Source organism: Microcaecilia unicolor, chromosome 6 (assembly GCF_901765095.1).
Source record: "Microcaecilia unicolor chromosome 6, aMicUni1.1, whole genome shotgun sequence".
In the NCBI taxonomy this organism is placed as follows: Eukaryota; Metazoa; Chordata; class Amphibia; order Gymnophiona; family Siphonopidae; genus Microcaecilia; species Microcaecilia unicolor.
The window spans coordinates 140,775,464-140,793,696 of NC_044036.1; the positions used below are offsets into that span (position 1 = coordinate 140,775,464).

The following is an 18,233-nucleotide window of genomic DNA, read 5'->3' on the forward strand; positions in this document are numbered from 1 at the left end:
CCAATTATAACACCCCAGTGTAACCACCCCCAAAAAAGGGTGCTTGCCATATCTGGTGATGAAGCAAAACATCACCATGGGAACTTGGACTAAGTCAGCAACATCTGTCAGGAATCTCTTATAGAACTGTCATATTGTGCAGAAATAACTCTCCCTTAGATTAGAAACAAATCTGAGCACAAGTTGGGAGCAACCACTTCTGTGAGCTCTAGGGCAGGGCAATGGGGTGTTGCCTTGGGCAAAGAGAAAGAAAGAAAAAAGAGAGACCAATCGCCACAGGTCAGAAAGCAGCAGCAAAACAGCAGAGATAACCAAGGACCAGTGTGTAGCCCAGTGGCGATCCTAGATTGGCTGCCACCCGGGGGGAATCGCCGCTGCGCACCCCCTCCAGGTGCAGCGGCGTTTGTCCCCCCAGGGTGCAGCACGACATCCTCCCTGGCGCAATGACACCCCCCTCCCCGGCGCATCAAGCCCCCCCCCCCCCGGCGCAATGACACTCCCCTCCCCGGCGCATCAAGCCCCCCCCCCGAGTGCATTCTTGGCTGCTGGAGGGTGCAGAGAGCAGCCGCGCCCCTGTCGGCTCTGCTGGCTCCCTGCTCCCTCTGCCCCGGAACAGGAAGTAACCTGTTCCGGGGCAGAGGGAGCAGGGAACCAGCGGAGCCGACAGGTGCGCGGCTGCTCTCTGCACCCTCCAGCAGAATGCACCCGGGGCGGACCGCCCCTACCCCCCCGCCCTTGCTACGCCACTGGTGTAGCCAGAAAGGTCTCTTAAAAATCTTGTATTGGCAGCAGTTTGCATGAAATATGGAGAACTACACAAATTAAACAAAAACGCATAAGTAAAAAAACATAACAACACAAGAATAGCCATATTGGGTCAGACCAATCTACTTCAGTTGTTCCAACAGTGGCCAATCCAAGTCACAAGTACTTGGCAGAAACACAAATAGGAGCTTCCCCATGTCTGCCTCAATAGCAGACTATGAACTTTTCCTCCAGGAAGTTTTCCAAACCTATTATACTTAAAGTAAAAAAAAACAAGCTAGAATAGTTTTATTATTATTAGTTACATTTGTATCCCACATTTCCCCACCTTTTGCAGGCTCAATGTGGCTTACATATAACCGTTAACGGCGTTAGCCGATTACGGTCTGAACAAATACATGGTATGAATGAATACAAAGTGATATTGTGGTAGAATGAGGTACATGTATGGTAGGTACAGTTGGGGGGAACTCAGAGAGGGAAAGGGAGAAGAAGAGTCAAGTAATGTCCGTTACGGTCTTTGGTTACAGTCAGGCTTATTTTCGAAAGAGAAAGACGCCCATATTTCGACCCAAATCGGGAGATGGGCGCCCAAATCGGTATAATCGAAAGCCGATTTTGGGCGCCTCCAACTGCAGTCTGTCGCGGGAACGAACAAAGTTGATGGGGGCGTGTTGGAGGTGTGGTGAAGGCGGGACTGGGGCCGAGGAGAGATGGGTGCGCTTGGCCGATAATGGAAAAACAAAGAGCGGCAGAAGTGAGAATTTGGACCGCTTTTTTGGACCCTTTTTTTCCATGAACAAGTCCACAAAAAGTGCCCCAACTGCCCAGATGACCACCTGAGGGAATCGGGGATGACCTCCCCTGATTCCCCCAGTGGTCACTAACCCCCTCCCACCAAAAAAAAGAACTTTAAAAACTTTTTTTTCCAGCCTGTATGCCAGCCTCAAATGTCATACCCAGCTCCATCACAGCAGTATGCAGGTCCCTGGAGCAGTTGTTAGTGGGTGCAGTGGACTTCAGGCAGGTGGACCCAGGCCCATCCCCCCTACCTGTTACACTTGTGCTGGTAAATGGGAGCCCTCCAACCCCCCCCCCCCAAAACCCACTGTACCCACATCTAGGTGCCCCCCTTCAGCCATAAGTGCTATGGTAATGGTGTAGAGTTGTGGGGAGTGGAGTTTGGGGGGATTTGGGGGGCTCAGCACCCAAGGTAAGGGAGCTATGGACTTGGGAGGTATTTTAATTTTTAATTTTACTTTTTACAAGTGCCCCCTAGGGTGCCCAGTTGGTGTCTTGGCATGTTAGGGGGACCAGTGCACTACGAATCCTGGCCCCTCCCATGACCAAATACCTTGGATGTGTTCGTTTTTGAGCTGGGCGCATTCGGTTTCCATTATCGCTGAAAACCGATACTGCCCAGCTCAAATCTGCCCAAATCCGATTCATTTGCCCGGCGCCAACCATATTATCGAAACAAAAGATGGACGCCCATCTTTTTCAAAAATACGGTCTGTCCCGCCCCTTCGCGTACCCTCCTCGGAGATAGTCGCCCATGGGGATGGGCGTTCGCATTCGATTATGCCCCTCATTGTGTCACAGGTGACCAGGTATTTTTATGTTGGGTTGGTGGGGTATGCTTTTCTGAAAAGGTCTGTCCGAAAATTTAGGTGGTCGAGTGTAGTTTTTACTGCTTTTGGCAATGCGTTCCATAGTTGTGTGCTTAGGTAGGAAAAGCTGGATGCATAGGTGGATTTGTATTTGAGTCTTTTGCTGCTTGGGTAGTGGAGGTTTAGGTATGATCATGCAGATTTTGTGGTGTTTCTGGTTGACAGGTCGATGAGGTCTGTCATGTATCCCGATGCCTCACCGTAAATAATTTTACGAACAGTCATGCAGAATATTGAAAGTGATACGTTCTTTGATCGGTAGCCAGTGCAATTTTTCTCAGAATGGTTTGACGCTGTCAAAACGTGTGTTTCCAAATATAAGCCTGGCTGCTGTGTTTTGGGCGGTCTGAAGTTTCTTTATGATTTGATCCTTGCATCCCGCATAGATTCCATTACAGTAATCTATGTGGCTTAGTACCATGGACTGTACCAGGTTACGAAATATTTCCCTCGGGAAGAATGGTTTTACGCGTTTGAGTTTCCACATTGAGAAAAACATTTTCTTTATGGTGGATTTCGCTTGGGTCTCTAGTGATAGGTTACAGTCAGTTGTTACTCCGAGAATTTTCAGGCTGTCTGAGTGAGGGAGGGTGTATCCTGGGGTGTTAATGTTTATGGGTTTGTATGTATTGTATTGGGATGAGATGATGAGACAGTGTGATTTTTCTGTATTGAGTTTTAGTTGGAATTCATTTGCCCATGAGTTCATGATGTTTAAGCTTAGCTTGGTTTCGTTGGTCATTTCCGCCAGATCATGTTTGTATGGGATGTATAATGTAACGTCATCAGCGTAGATAAATGGGTTTTATTTATTTTATTTATTTATTTATTGCATTTGTATCCCACATTCCCCCACCTATTTGCAGGCTCGATGTGGCTTACATAGATTTATTAACATTGTCATTTCAGGATATCAGATCAGATACAGTTAGTAATGTGTAGCGATTAGGAAGGGAAAAAAGAAGAAGGAAGAGAGTGCTTAGGGTAGTTATAGAAAGTAAGCGTTCATAATTGAGTGGGTTGGTGAGGTGACTTAGTGAGGCTTTAGGTTCTCATTGTAGGCCTTGTTGAAGAAGAATGTCTTCAGAGATTTTCGAAAGATAGTTGTTTCGTTGATGCTTTCAAGTCTGTGGGTAATGCGTTCCATAACTGCATGCTCATGTAAGAGAAGGTAGAGGCATGCATCAGCTTGTATTTAAGTCCTTTGCAGCTGGAGTAGTGCAAGTTGCGAAATTTGCGTTTCTGGGAGGTAGGTCTATGAGGTTTAGCATGTAGATTGGGGCGTCTGCGTGGATGATTTTGTGTACAATCGTGCAGATCTTGAACGCAATGCGTTCCTTAAGTGGGAGCCAGTGAAGTTTCTCTCTTAGGGGTTTTGCACTTTCATATTTAGTTTTTCCAAATATGAGTCTGGCAGCTGTGTTCTGGGCAGTTTGGAGTTTTTTGATTGTCTGTTCTTTGCACAGTGCATTGCAGTAGTCCAGATGACTTATTACCATTGACTGTACCAGGGTACGGAAGATGTATCTCGGGAAGAAAGGTTTTACTCTTTTGAGTTTCCACATGGTGTAGAACATCTTTTTCATCGTGTTTTTCATGTGGGTATCAAGAGTGAGGTTTCGATCAAGGGTGACTCCAAGAATTTTCAAGTTTTGTGAGACAGGGAGGGAGCAGTATGGTGTGATTATGGTGGAGAAGTTTTTTGTGTTATGTTGTGAAGTGAGTACAAGACATTGTGTTTTTTCTGCGTTAAGTTTTAGTTGGAATGCATCTGATCAAGTGTGCATTATTTGGAGGCTTTGATTGATCTCGTTGGTGATTTCATTTAGATCATTTTTGAATGGGATGTAAATTGTGACGTCATCTGCATAAATGTAGGGGTTGAGGTTTTGATTGGCTAGTAGTTTGGCTAGAGGTGTCATCATTAGGTTGAATAATGTTGGTGAGAGAGGGGATCCCTGGGGAACTCCATACTCAGGTTTCCATGGGGGTGATCTGTCCACGTTCGTTGTTACTTGGTAAGATCTTGTGGTCAGGAATCCTTTGAACCATTTGAGGACTGTGCCTCCTACTCCGAAGTATTCTAGTATATGTATTAGTATATCATAGTTAACCATGTCAAAGGCACTGGACATGTCGAATTGCAGGAGGAGGATGTTGTTACCAGTCGCAATTGCTTGTTAGAATGAGTTCATTGCGGACACTAGTACCGTTTTGGTGCTGTGATTCGACCGAAATACTGATTGAGACTCATGCAGAATTGAGTGTTTATTTAGGTATTCATTAAGTTGTTTCATCACTATGCCTTCCATGAGTTTGGTCATGAGTGGAATCGATGCTACTGGTCGATAGTTGGTTAGGTCCATTGTGCTTTTTTTAGCATCTTTTGGTAGCGGGGTGAGGTAGCGGGGTGAGGTAGCGGGGTTGAGGCCTTGGGTGGATAGGGTCTTGGCTAGTGGAGTCATCATTACTACTACTACTACTACTACTATTAAACATTTCTATAGCGTTACTAGACTTACGCAGCACTGTACAAATTAACATGAAAAGACAGTCCTTGCGCAACAGAGCTTACAATCTAAATTGGACAGACGAACAGACAGCTAGGGGTGGGGAAATTGCAGTGGTAGGGGTGATAAGTGAGGGTGTTGAGTAAGAGAGTCATGGTTAGGAGTCAAAAGCAGTAGCAAAGAGGTGGGCTTTAAGCCTAGACTTGAAGACAGCCAGAGACTGAGCCTGATGTTGAAAAGGATCGGTGATCATGGTGATCCTTGCGGTACTCTGCAGCCTGGTTTCCACAGTGACTATGTGTTTGTTTTTGATTTCACTTGATATGTTCTTGTGGTTAGAAAACCCTTAATCCAATTGAAAGTGCCACCATTGATTCCGAAGTATTCTAGAAGTCTTTGCAATATGTTATAGTTAACCATGTCGAATGCACTTGACATGTCAAATTGGAGGAGGAGAATGCTCTTGCCTATTGCTATTTCCTGCTTGAATTTGGTTAGGAGAGTGAGTAGTACTGTTTCGGTGCTGTGTAGGGGTCGAAATCCTGATTGTGACTCATGTAGTATAGTGAATTTCTTTATGTAGTCATTGAGTTGTTTGGTCACCAGTCCTTCCATTAGTTTGACTACTAATGGGATAGATGCTACTGGGCATTAGTTGGTAATGTCGTTTGTTTTTTTCTTGGTGTCTTTTGTATTGCGGTGAGCAGGATGTTGCCTCTTTCTTGAGGGTACATACCCTGATGGAGCATGAAGCTTAAGTGGGATTTGAGGTCTATTATGAAGCGGTGGGGGGCAGATTGTATTAGGTAGCTGGGGCATGTGTCCAGTTGACAATGGCTGTTTGAGTATTGTTTAATCGCCTGGGTAACTGCGTCGGCGCTGAGTAGAGCAAAATTTGACCATATTTGGTCAGCAGGGTATTCATTGGGGGTTGGGTCTAGACCATTAATGAAGTTTTCTATGTCCATGTTGTTCTGAGGTAGGGTTTTGCGTAAGTTTACGATTTTTTCATTGAAATATTTAGCAAGGCTGTCTGCAGATGGGATGTCAGTGTTGGTTGTGGTGACTGGTGTTGTGTCCAGTAGTTTGTTCACGAGATGGTACAGTTTCTTCGTGTTTTTGTAATCCGGCCCAATTTTAGTTTTGTAGTACGAACTTTTGGTCTGTTTTAATGCGTATTTGTATTTCCTTTGTAGTTGTTTCCATGCGTTGAGTGTGTGTTCGTTTTTTTTTCCATGCGCGTTCCAGTTTCCTAGATTGTGTTTTTAGTTTTTTCAGTTCTTCATTGAACCACGGTATCAAGTATAATATATAAAAACTAAAAAGGGATGCAAAGTAGTGCAAAGAGAGTAAAAAGGGAAAGAATATTTAAGCTCTGGAACTCATTACTGGAGGAGGTGGTAACAGGGGTTAGCATATCTGGTTTTAAAAAAGGTTTGGACAAGTTCCTGGAGGAAAAGTAGTTGCACAGGGACAGAAATCTAACCTGTCCCTGCCCGTCCCTGTGGGAATCTAACCCATCCCCGCCGCAAGTAATGTCCTCCATCCCAGCCCCTGGCCCGCCCGGCCTCTGCCACGCCACACCGCACTGCAGATACCTTGTCTCCGCCCCCAAGAAAGACAGATTCTATTAGTAAAACTACCAGTAAAAGTAACATCACTTTCTTCCATACTCTGCTAAATACAAAATTAAATAAGATACGTTTCCAAAAAAGCAAACATCCATGAGCAGCTTGTCCCCCTTTTCTTTCCTTTCCTTCCCATCCATGAGCAGCTTGTCCCCCTTACCAATCTTTTTCCCCTCCTTCCTCTTCCCTGCACCAACACTTCCTCTGCCCTTTTTATAGCCATCCACCCACCCACACACAACTAATCACGATTAAAATTTTTAATCGTTCACCCCTAAAAAAAATCTTAGATATCACCCTGCTGATCAAAAGAGAGATATTCAAGGCAGTTTACAAAACAAAAAGAATGAAATCCATTATTATCTAACACAAAAAACAAACAAACAAAAACAACAACAACAACAACAAAAATCTATTAGCTTTGAACACAGAAGACCTCCCCACACCCCTGAGAATGAACAACCAATAAACAAGATCTTCCACTGAAAATATCACTTAAAAACCTAAAAGTTAAAATCAATTTGTTACCTACAAATCTCAAAATGGAAGACTATCCCATAATTTTGGAGCAGCCACAGAGAACATCTCAGTTTTCAACAGACTTTCTTAATCTGTGTAATGTTTGACAGCAGCAATAAACACATCATTGTCTGGGTCATTAACAGTTTCATAGTGGGTTCACCACTCGTATTATGAAGAAAATTATGCAATTGATATGCATGACTTGAATGTTAGCACTCGGATTTGAATTTTTACGCACTCAACCATAGACAGCCAGTAAAACTGTAAAGGTCCCACACTTTCCCTTCTCCAACCACCCAATACTAAACACACCGCTGCAGAGAGACCTCAAGTTTAATAACTCTTTTAGGACTCAATATATAGTGCACATAACTGACAGAAACACCACAGTGGTAAAACCCAAGCCTGTGTTACCTCCACAAATGCCCCTGCATTTGCCCCTTCTAAATGCTGCACAATCAATATTCCCTTGAGACGTTACAAAGCGATTTTGGAGCCTGCACAATGTCAGGACTTGTGTTCTGCAGCTGATTTACAAGAAATTGGGGGAGGGCAGGCTAAAATCTTCAGGCAGAAAACAGAAATAGAGAAGGCCTCGCAGCAGACATGATTTTTGACCACCACATTCAACACTTTACTTCCTGTACAAGTCCACCCTAGGGATTTTTCTTTCTCCATCTTTCCCAGGAGGCTCAGCACATACCTCAAGGCACCCTAATGGTCTAGTGGCTTCTTCGGGGCAGGAAAGATCTCCACTCTTTTCTGCCTGCTACCGCTGATCCTCTTGCTGCTGCCATTTCTTTAAAATGGCTGCCAAGACTTCAAACAGTGGCCTTGCAAGACTTCTGCGGAAGGCTCATGAGGCCGCCGCTTAGGGGGAGATGTTTCCTGCCCCGAGGAAGCCATTAGACCACCAAGGTGCCTTGAGGTATGTGCAGGTAGGGCACCCTGCGGCTCGGGGGAGGGAAGACAAAGCTTGGCACACTGCAGGAAATGGGTCCATCCCTATGCGATCCCTGCAGACCCGAGTCTATCCCCATGGGATCCCGCTGACCTGGAGGGTATACCCGCGGGATTCCCACTATTCCCATTCCCATGCAGCTTTCTAACTGATAGCATAGAATGTTGATACTAATTAGGTTTCTGCTAGGCACGGCCGTGCCAACATGGTAAGCGAGGTAAGCATGGCAGGAGGGCGCCATCCTCTGGGGGGCGCCCCGCCGCACCATGCTTACCTCGCCCTCTTCTCCCCAGATCCTTTTCCTTTTTTTTTTTGTTTAAATTTACCTCTGTCCGGCGGCGTAGCGTCAGTGAGAAGGAGGCAGCGCTCCCCCGCCCCGACGTGTCTACTAGCCTTCCCTTCACTGTGTTCCGCCTTCTTCTGACGTCAGAAATGACGTCAGAAGAAGGCGGGACACTTAGCGAAGGGAAGAAGACTAGTAGACACGTCGGGGCGGGGGAGCGCCGCCTCCTTCTCACTGACGCTACGCTGCCGCCGGACAGAGGTAAATTTAAACAAAAAAAAAAGGAAAAGGATCTGGGGAAAAGAGGGCGGGCAGTGTAGCGATCGTTTTCGGGGGGGAGCGGCGTGGTGCCAATGGGGGGGGGGCGGCGGTGGCGCGGTACCAACGGGGGAGGGGGCGCCGGAGCCGCCAACTGCAGGGGGGCGCCGGAGACCCTAGGCACGGCCCTGCTGCTAGGTACTTGTGACCTGGATTGGCCACTGTTGGAAACAGGATACTGGGCTTGATGGACCTTTGGTCTGTCCCAGTGTGGCAAAACTTATGTACTTATGTACTTGGGATTCTGAATGGAATCTTGCTACTCTTTAGGATTCCAGAATCTTGCTATTCTTTGCAGTTCTTCATGGAATATTGCTACTATTTGGGTTTCTGCCAGGTACTTGTGACCTGGATTGGCCCCTGTTGGAAACTGGATGCTGGGCTTGGTGGACCTTTGGTCTGTCCTAGTATGGCAATACTTATCTACTTTGGATTCTGAATGGAATCTTGCTACTCTTTGGGATTCTGCATGGAATCTTGTAATTCTTTAGAATTCTAGAATCTTGCTATTCTTTGCAGTTCTACATGGAATGTTGCTACTCTTTGGGTTTCTGCCAGGTACTTGTGACCTGGATTGGCTACTGTTGGAAACAAGATACTGGGCTTGATAGACCTTTGGTCTGTCCCAGTGTGGCAAAACTTACTTGGGATTCTGAATGGAATCTTGCTACTCTTTAGGATTCTAGAATCTTGCTATTCTTTGCAGTTCTTCATGGAATATTGCTACTATTTGGGTTTCTGCCAGGTACTTGTGACCTGGATTGGCCACTGTTGGAAGCAGGATACTGGGCTAGATGGACCACTGGTCTGACCCAGTATGGCTATTCTTATCTTCTTATGACATACCCACTAGTGCATGTGTCAAATGCACAATATAATTTTCATTCTTATGCATATTGATATTTATACAAGTGCTATTATCTGACCTATTTTACTTTTTGCTCTTGTTTCGACTTATGTATTCTGGACTCCTGATGCTATAGCTGAAACACGGCCCGTGTCGAGTCCCATTCACGGTTGTGTACTTCTTTATGTTTCATGCAAACTGCTGCCAATAACAGATTTTTAAGAAACCTTTCTGGCTACACCACTAGTCCTTGGTCATCTCTGGTGTTGCTTTAGGCGCCATATATCTGCAGGCGGGGGTGGGGGGCATTGTTCTCTGCTGCGGTGCCACCTATGCTAGAATACCTAGCTCTGGCAGTGGCGGCCCTACTGTTAGGCCAACTGAGGCGGGGGACCTCAGATGGCACTTTTCATAGAGCTGTGTCTCGCTCCTTTCCACTCCCCCCCCCCCCCCCCCCCCACTGGCCGCAATCCCTCTTCTCCCCCTTCCTTTCTCAACCTCGTTCGCCGAGTCTACCTGCTTTTTTTTTGTTTTCCAAATGTCATCATCGGCAGGGATGCCCATATTCTGCCCTGCCACCTGGTACCGACTTCTTCCCTTTACTGCTGCCTGCCTCTGAGGAAACAGGAAGTTATGTCAGAGAGGCGGACCACAGTACAGAGAAGAAGCTGGTGCCGGCAGCAGGGCAGCATATGGGAATTGCTGCCGCCTCTGACTTTTGAAAAACAACAAAAAAAGGAGGTATATTTGGGGAAAGGGGTTGAGAAAGGAAGGTGGGAGAAGTCAGACTGTGGCTGAGAAAGGGGGGAAAAGGAGGGTGTTGGGGGGGGGGGGAAGAGAGGAAGGGAGAGATGTTGGACTCGGTGGGGGGGGGGGGGTGGAGCTGGGGGCACCATCTCATCCTTCGCCCCAGGCGGCAGATTGTCTAGGGCCGCCTCTGAGCTCTGCTGTTGATGGGCCCTGTTGGGGAGAAAGGGCTTTACACAATGTAAATTAATACTCACAAATACTTTTGTATAATCAGCTCACATGCAAAGCTTATCCTAAAGCTCTTCCACTGCACAGTCTGAGATACAGAGCTAGGTTTTGAGAGTCACAATTGTCCCTAAAGGTTACTAGGTTTAATTTTATCTGATAATGCTAAGGTTAGGTATTTTGTAAAAATAGAATAACCTATAGTGTTTCCGACATTGTAGAAACTATTTATAAAAGAAATTGAACGCACGGTTTGCCAATGACAAAAATCTTTAGAAATACTGCACAGCGGTACGCAGGTGAAGCTAGACAACCAGCGGCAGATTCCAAAGTAATTCAAGGCCTGAGAACAGAGACCCTCCCTGAAAAGCTGTCTTAAAATAGCTGCAAAGTAAACTTTTTCTCTGACTCTCCTCTTTTGGACCTTCCTCCTCTGCTGCTCTGCCCCTATGAATCTGAGGAGAGTTCCTCTTTGACACTGCAGCCTTAAATCACAACAATCCCTCTAGATTCAGGGCTGCCTCATTCCACTTAAACATCTCATGTACAACTGCTTGACAAAACGCCAACTTACTGGCAAAGAACACCAAATCTATTTCTGGTGAAGAATGCTAGTGATGCGCGAATCACTTCTTAGATCAGGCGTTTGCTTAGGAGGAGAAATATGGTGTGGTGTGGTGTGGGAGGGAAGAGGTCTGACAGCCAAGGGAGCAGCTGTTAACTGTTTAGCTCAAAATTTCAAGGAAGAGACCTACTTTGAATTTGCGAGCCGTATGGGTCACTGATTGGGATGGCTGGATCCAGAACCCTGTAGATCACCTATGATAAAAAGCATGAGAGACATTGCTGTTGGGAAAATCATTAAACCAATCAATCAAGCTTTTTTAAGTATCAGTTCAATCTTTCAGAATACAAAGCACCTGGCTTCACCTTGCATTAGTCCTCAGTAGTCCTTCTGAGAAATATTTCAATCACTTATCCTAATGCAAAGGTGCAGTTGCAGTATTGGTCCTAGAAAGAACTGGAGTCTTTTTTTTGGGTTGTGATAGCTTTAAGCAGGGGTGTGCTGGTAAATTTTTAACAATGGGTTCTCTCTCCGGGCTTGGCCAGCCTTGCAGTTTGGGGGGCCAGGGGGGACTTGGAGGGGGGCAACGTATGCCTCTCTCTCCCTCCCCCCTTGTGTGAGCATGATAGGCATACCTTTACTGGCAGGGTTGCCGAGCCTCACCAGCCAATAAATGGACTGCCTCCATGCCCCGCTGCTTGTTTCTGGCTCTGAGCAGCATGCTGGGACTTCTCGCAAATGCACGAGAAATCCCAGCCAGCTGCTCAAACAAGGAGCGGGAGAACAGGAGCAGTGTATTTACATGGCATATGGGGCTCAGCATCTCCATCAGCAAAGTAAAAGAGAATTCAAAAGGTGAAAGCCCACATTTTGACAGCCAGTTGGTAAAGTAGTCATGGGGAGTCTAAATTAACAACCAGCTCCCTACATTCTTAAAAACTTAACAAATGGCTCTCGCGTGCTGCCACGTAAACATGCAACTTACAGAACACAGTAAATTACCTGCATCCTTGCTGCATTTATTCACTCACAGCAGTGGCGTTCCGTGCTTGGCTGACACCCGGGGCGGACCGCCGCTGCGCGCACCCCCCCCCCCCCCGGGTGCAGTGCAACACAGCACCCCCCCCCCCCCGGCGTGGAACAGCACCCCCCCTGGCGTCGGTACCCCCCCTGGTGTGGACCCTAACCCCCCCCCCCCCGGCGCAGCACCTCTCACTCCCCCCCGACAGTCCCCACCTGCCTACCAGCTGAGCTCCGGCCGGCACCTCCAATCTGCCCTCGAGGAAATAGGAAGTTATATCAGAGGGCGGGACTCAGTGAGTGAAGGGCCAACGTCGAGATGGTTTTCTTCATTTAAAGTCAGCAGCGCTGCAGATTGGAGGTGCCGGCCAGAGCTCAGCTGGTAGGCAGATGGGGACTGTTGGGGGGAGTGAGAGGCGCTGCGCCGGGGGGGGGGGGGGGGTGGATGGAGCACCCCCCCACCCGTTGACACCCGGGGCAGACCGCCCCCACCGCCCCGCCCTTGCTACACCACTGACTCACAGTTACCCCAGGTCTACCACTGTTCCCTCTAAGCTGAGCGGAAGTCCTCCAACTGCATTGCTATCAGTAGGGGGTGGTGCTTCAAGATTGTGTCTTCATTTGCTCGGGACAGGCAGGTGCCCTGGAGTCCTGCAGACTTTGCCTGTCCCTCACTATTGAAAATGTGATAGTGAAACAGCACCTCCCACTGGCAGGACTGTAGATGGAGGATTCCCACTCATGGGTATAACTACAGGTGCAAAAATGTAAGGTGTGCTGATGCTGGATTATGGAGTTATTCTGTAATGGAATCTGGGTGCCCAGATGTTGTTATAGAAGAGGCTTCCCCCTTGCAGCATCTGGGTACCTAAAAAAGGAGATGTCCCCTTATAGACTTGTCCCCTTAGTTTATAGGACTTAAAGCGAGAAGTCTGGGTTAAGCCAGACTGAGAAGTACGGGCAACTCTACTGACCAACCTGAGACCAGTGGCGTAGCCACAGGTGGGCCTGGATGGACCAGGGCCCACCCACTTAGGCCCACCCAACAGTAGAACACGTTTAGCAGTAGCTGGTGGGGATCCCAAGCTCTGCCAGCTGAAGACTTCCCCGATAGTAACGAAAACACTACTTTCCACAACACCAGCACCTACACATGCTCAGTTTTCAGCGCATGCCTGCTGCAGACTGCCAAGCTGGAAAGAAGCGTTTTCCCGCCAGCTGAGATATTGTTTTGGTGGTGGTGGTGGTGGTGGTGAAGGGGGGGGGGGGGGGGAGAACTCTAGGTGCCCATCCACTTCTTGCCTAGGCCCACCCAAAATCTGTTATCTGGCTACGCCCCTGCCTGAGACAGAGAAATATAGCAAAGATTCCAGAAACCAAAGGTAACTGCACATGTCGGTGCCAGGAATCTTTCATCTTCACTCAAGGACTCAGACCTCAGGTAAGGAAGGCCAGTCGGAATCAGGCTTTAGTAGTCATGGCTGCTAGATCTGTTCCGCGCAGCCAAGTGATGATACATCTGCTAAATACATCATTCATCCAACAGCTTCAAGAGTTTTGGCCTTTTTAGTGGCTTATAGCTGCTAGGGCTGTGAATATTAAAAAATAATAAATTCCTTTTTCATTTTCCAGTTTTTGTACTATTTTCTTTTCAAAAGTGTACTGTTTGTTTTATCGTGTGCATTTTTTTTACAACACAACCTGTACGGTACTAAATTGACAAATGATATCGTGTGTTTGTGTGGCTTTGGCTACGAGTTGACGCAAAATTATATTAAAATACCACTGTTGTTTCTGTGGCATTTTAAACTGACAACACATCCTTAATAAAAGCCTCTATGTTAGATTCCAGGGAACAAATGAAGCCAGTGTTCTGTTATATCCTGGCTATTCTGATTCATCCATTCTTCATTGATAAGTCCCTTACTCTGAATCGTCCTGACTTCAATCAGTTACTCTGGGAATACACGTATGAACTTGCAGTTTGGTCTTGCTTACTTTATTTGTTTTTGTTTGGCCATTTTGTCAAAAGGGGGAAGAAAAGAAATTGAGCATGCGCTCTTTCGAAATCAGTGGCGTAGCCATGGGGGGCTTTGGGGGCCTCCCCCCCACACATTGAGCTCAGGTCACTTCCAAAATAGCAGCTCCTCCTCCTACTCCACTGTGCGGGTTTGGCGCCGATCTCTGCAGCTGCTCACTCTTGCTCACCCCCCCCCCTTACGGATCTGACATTTCTCTCTGTTCCCCCCCCCTCCGCCGGCAGTTGGTCCTTCAGTCACGGTGTGTGAGCGGCAGAGGCACTGAAACAGACTGCCTATGGACCTTTCCTCTGTCATGTCTGCCTACAGGAAGTTACATCACAGGAGGCAGGATGTGACAGAGGAAAGGTCCCGGCAGGACCGACTGCAGGCAGTCTGTTTCACTGCCAGTCATACGCCAGGACTGGATGTCCGCTGGGGAGGAGGGGAGGGGAAGCAGAGAGACACCAGAGCTGCACATTTATTGACAAACAAAAAAATTCAAAATGTGTGAACCCTCCCCCTCCCCCTTTAAGGGAAGGTTTAATGAGAAATTGGGGAGAGAAGAGACCTTTGGTCACAGTGAATTTTAAAAGCAGATGTTCTCTGTCTGTATTGTGTTGAGAAAATAAGAGAGGTTTCTAACCAGTGGCGTAGCCAAACCTGACATTTTGGGTTGGCCTAGAGCTAATACGAGTGGGAATTAAGGGGCTGATATTCATCTGGAGGCGGAGAGTATTGTTAAAGTTCTGCTGCCGGCGCTGAACCATGGAAATATGGAAATTCAATGCCACACTGTATCCAACGATCAGCACTGAATTTCCGGTTTCATTTTTGGCCGCTGGAACTTAACCGGTTAAGTTCCTAGCCGTTAAAGATAGTCCGGCTATTTTTGCGCTACTAATTAACTGCTAAACCCAGTGCTGAATATCAGTGCTAACTGGCTATTCCATGCAATATAGCCAGTTAGCCACTAGTATTATTATTATTTGCTGCATTGGTATCCCACATTTTCCCACCTATTTGCAGACTAACTGAAAATATTCAGCAGGAAATAACTGGTTATCGCTCTTTGAAGATTTGCGGTTAGCCAGTTCAATGCTATTTAGGCGGTCAGCGGTCATTGCTGACTGGTTAAATAGAGCTAAATATCAGGGAGTATGTATATAGATATGAGTAGTATTTCTTGGGAAACTATGAAATAATGCCTTAGATGCACTTGATGATGGATTTCTAAGTACGTCGTCTGCCCAACAGCTGTCCTGCATCAACAGTAACCACATTCTGTCACACTGTCAACATCAAGATTTTTTCCCACCTCCTGTGCAATCTGTAGCATACAGAACATAGCTAGAATATTTCCTCTTACAGCTTTCCATAGACATAATGTATTCAAATTCTGCTAATAATAGAAATACAAAATCCCTTCACTGCCAGATCCTGTGGAGGTCTTTTACTAACAATTAGCTCATGTTATTTGCCTTAGGCCTCGTTTTATTTCAAGGAGCCCTGCAGCAGAAAACATGCATTATTCATTAGTAAAAGACCCCCTTTGTGGAGTAACACTAAATCCCAGGAAGAAGCTTCTCAGAGCCTATGCTGCAAACCTTTACACCACCAATTCTGAATGCACAAACTACCAACAGCAATACTTTTAAAAAGGAAGCAGTGAATATACACAACAGTGATATGTGTCCAGTTGGAAAAGGCAGTTAATTCAGACTGATATAGACCCTCGCACTAACCATATGCCAGAAGAATCTCTCACCTGGGTCACATGTAGAACACAGACAAACCTCACCAACTACAGAATGAAGGACCAACATTTTGAAATTGTCCTGTAGCCCAACATCAGCCCTTCCCGTCCCTAAATCCGCATCCCTTCCCTTCCCTACTCCCCATCCCTCCCTGTAGCCTGGCATCAGCCCATCCCTTCACTACTCCCCACCCCTCCCTTGTAGCCCAGCTTCAGCCCTTCCCTACCCCCACCACTCCCTTGTAGCCCATCACCAGCCCTGCTCTATCCCCTTCTCCTCAGTGTGGCATCAGCCCTGCCCTTTCCAATCCCCCACATCCACCCAGCAGGAGGGGGCTTGGTGAGGAGGATCATGGAAGGACACAGATTAGGCTTAAGGGGTGGGACACAGGCCACACTGCCAAGCCCACAGAAAGACTCAGCCTAGAGTGACGGGAAGAAGCCAGGAGTTGCTGCATAGGCAAAAGGACTAATGGATTTAAAGAGTGTTGAGCTAATTGGTTGAAAGAATACTAGCTATAAGAGAAGTAATTAGTTAAAAGTGTTGGAATTAGATTGTGTGATATATGGTTTATGGTCTTCTACACTTTTCAGAGGCTATCTCAACCCAAAGCTTTTAACGTGGCTAATCTTTCAACACTCTCATATATCTATTTAGTCAACTCTGTATATAGTTCAATAAAATTTTAACTCTTTTGACAGCCTTGTTCACAGAGGTCCTTTTTGTTTTTTTCTGGGGAGACAAGAGGATAACTCCCACCCACTATCCCTATACTCTGCAGTAAAAAAAAAAAATATTTCAGGCGAGAAGGGTTGATTGGCGCATAATTTCCACATGAAGACCCAAAGACGTTCTTTATAGTTGGAAGAACAAACCAGTGTCTGACACAGTTTCGACTCAACTCCTTACCTCTCCTTCAGTAGATGGTTCGATATCAGAGTAGCGGGATTCACAGATGACATCATCCACTTTGCGTAGTGGAAGACGGGACACATTGGGGAAGACAGTGGCACAGTTAAAGGCAAAGTACCGGTACACTTGCCAGGTGCGCCCAAAGTCAGCTGAGCGTTCCACTAACATGGCTGCAGGTCTGAAAGTCTGAGAAGACGCAAGGTCATAAGAGGAGAGAAAAAGCAAAGACGGAGAGAGAGAGAGAGAGGAAAGAAGAAACAACAACTTAAGCAAAACCAAGAAAAAAGGGAAACTCATGAGGGAAGAGACAAAAGTTTTAAAAAAGGGGTACGGGGAAAGAAGGATAAAAAAAGTAGAAAGAATGGAAACATAAAAAAAAAAACAATGTGAGAAGCAACTTCAGAACATAAACAATCCTAACTGAAGAAGAGCTTTGATTAAACAAAAAGATGAAATTATTTTAAGTTCTGGATGGTTGAATTCAAAATCACTGAGAAACACCCTCTAGCAGAAGATGAGACCTCTCCATGTTGAGTGAACATGTTCCTGCTCCCCTCCCCAAACAAAAATTAAGGTGCTTCATTATGCCCCATTCCACAAGTGGTACTGCAGGAGATGAGCAGTTCTCTGGGATTGGGAGAATGATAATATTTACCTTAAAGGTCATGATAAGGTGCGTGAAGTGAAATTCAGCCTCCAGGTCCAGCTGAATGTAGACCTCAGAAACACCTGAAAAAAGTGAAAAGAAATTTAAGGTTTCCTGGGCTTTCACCACAGAATAGAATGTGAACTTTTCCAGTTCTAGGCATGTGCATGGGATTAAAGTTGCTTTGATCGATGTACATGACCCATCCCAAGAGAGTGGATCCTTTTTCTCTAAAATCTGCAGAAATATCAAGGAGGAGCAATTTTTAAGTGAGAGATTTTGACCCCACCTCTCAACCCAGCTTCTGCCCTACCCCATTCTGCCTAAATCCTGCCCCTACTCCAACCCCTCTTCAACACTTCTATGCTAGCCAAGGAGGTTTGATTGACAGGAGACGGTATCACATGAGAAAGCTGAAGCTGTGTACACCCAAGGATATTTAATTGCTTCCCTACCATGTAGCCATCTTGATACACTCAAAATACATGACTTTGTATGGTGGCAAGGTCCGCCTACTGGCTTCTGGCCAGATAATGGTCCAACTTTGCTTCTACCTTCGCCTGTCCATTAAACCTCCATGATGCTAGTACTATGATGACCCTCTCAGCCAACACTTCCTGCTGGTTAATCTTGATTGTGAGATTTGAAACGGCTCGTGGTCATGTGCAGGCAGAGAAAAAGCTAAGCAGTGACCTCTGAGTTTCCCATGTTCCACGCAATGTGGGAGAGTTGGCAGGTATTAATCTCTATAGATGCCTCCATGACACATTAGAGAGAGTTAGAGAGAAGCAGAAAAGATGCTGACCTGCTCCCTGGAGAAATATCTCCAATTTATT

At 46.4% G+C, this 18,233-nt stretch overlaps 1 protein-coding gene across 2 annotated transcripts in view; it reads right to left on the reverse strand.

Annotated features, from left to right (window-relative positions):
- Positions 1-18,233, reverse strand: part of LAMB2 (laminin subunit beta 2) — a 125,961-nt gene that overhangs the window by 71,673 nt on the left and 36,055 nt on the right. For both annotated transcript variants that reach the window (XM_030205982.1, XM_030205981.1), the window contains exons 4-6: positions 17,407-17,480; positions 16,749-16,937; positions 11,235-11,298 (exon numbers count right to left, since the gene is read on the reverse strand). In XM_030205982.1, coding sequence (XP_030061842.1) covers positions 11,235-11,298; positions 16,749-16,937; positions 17,407-17,480 — 327 coding nt within the window. The remainder of the gene's footprint in view (positions 1-11,234; positions 11,299-16,748; positions 16,938-17,406; positions 17,481-18,233) is intronic.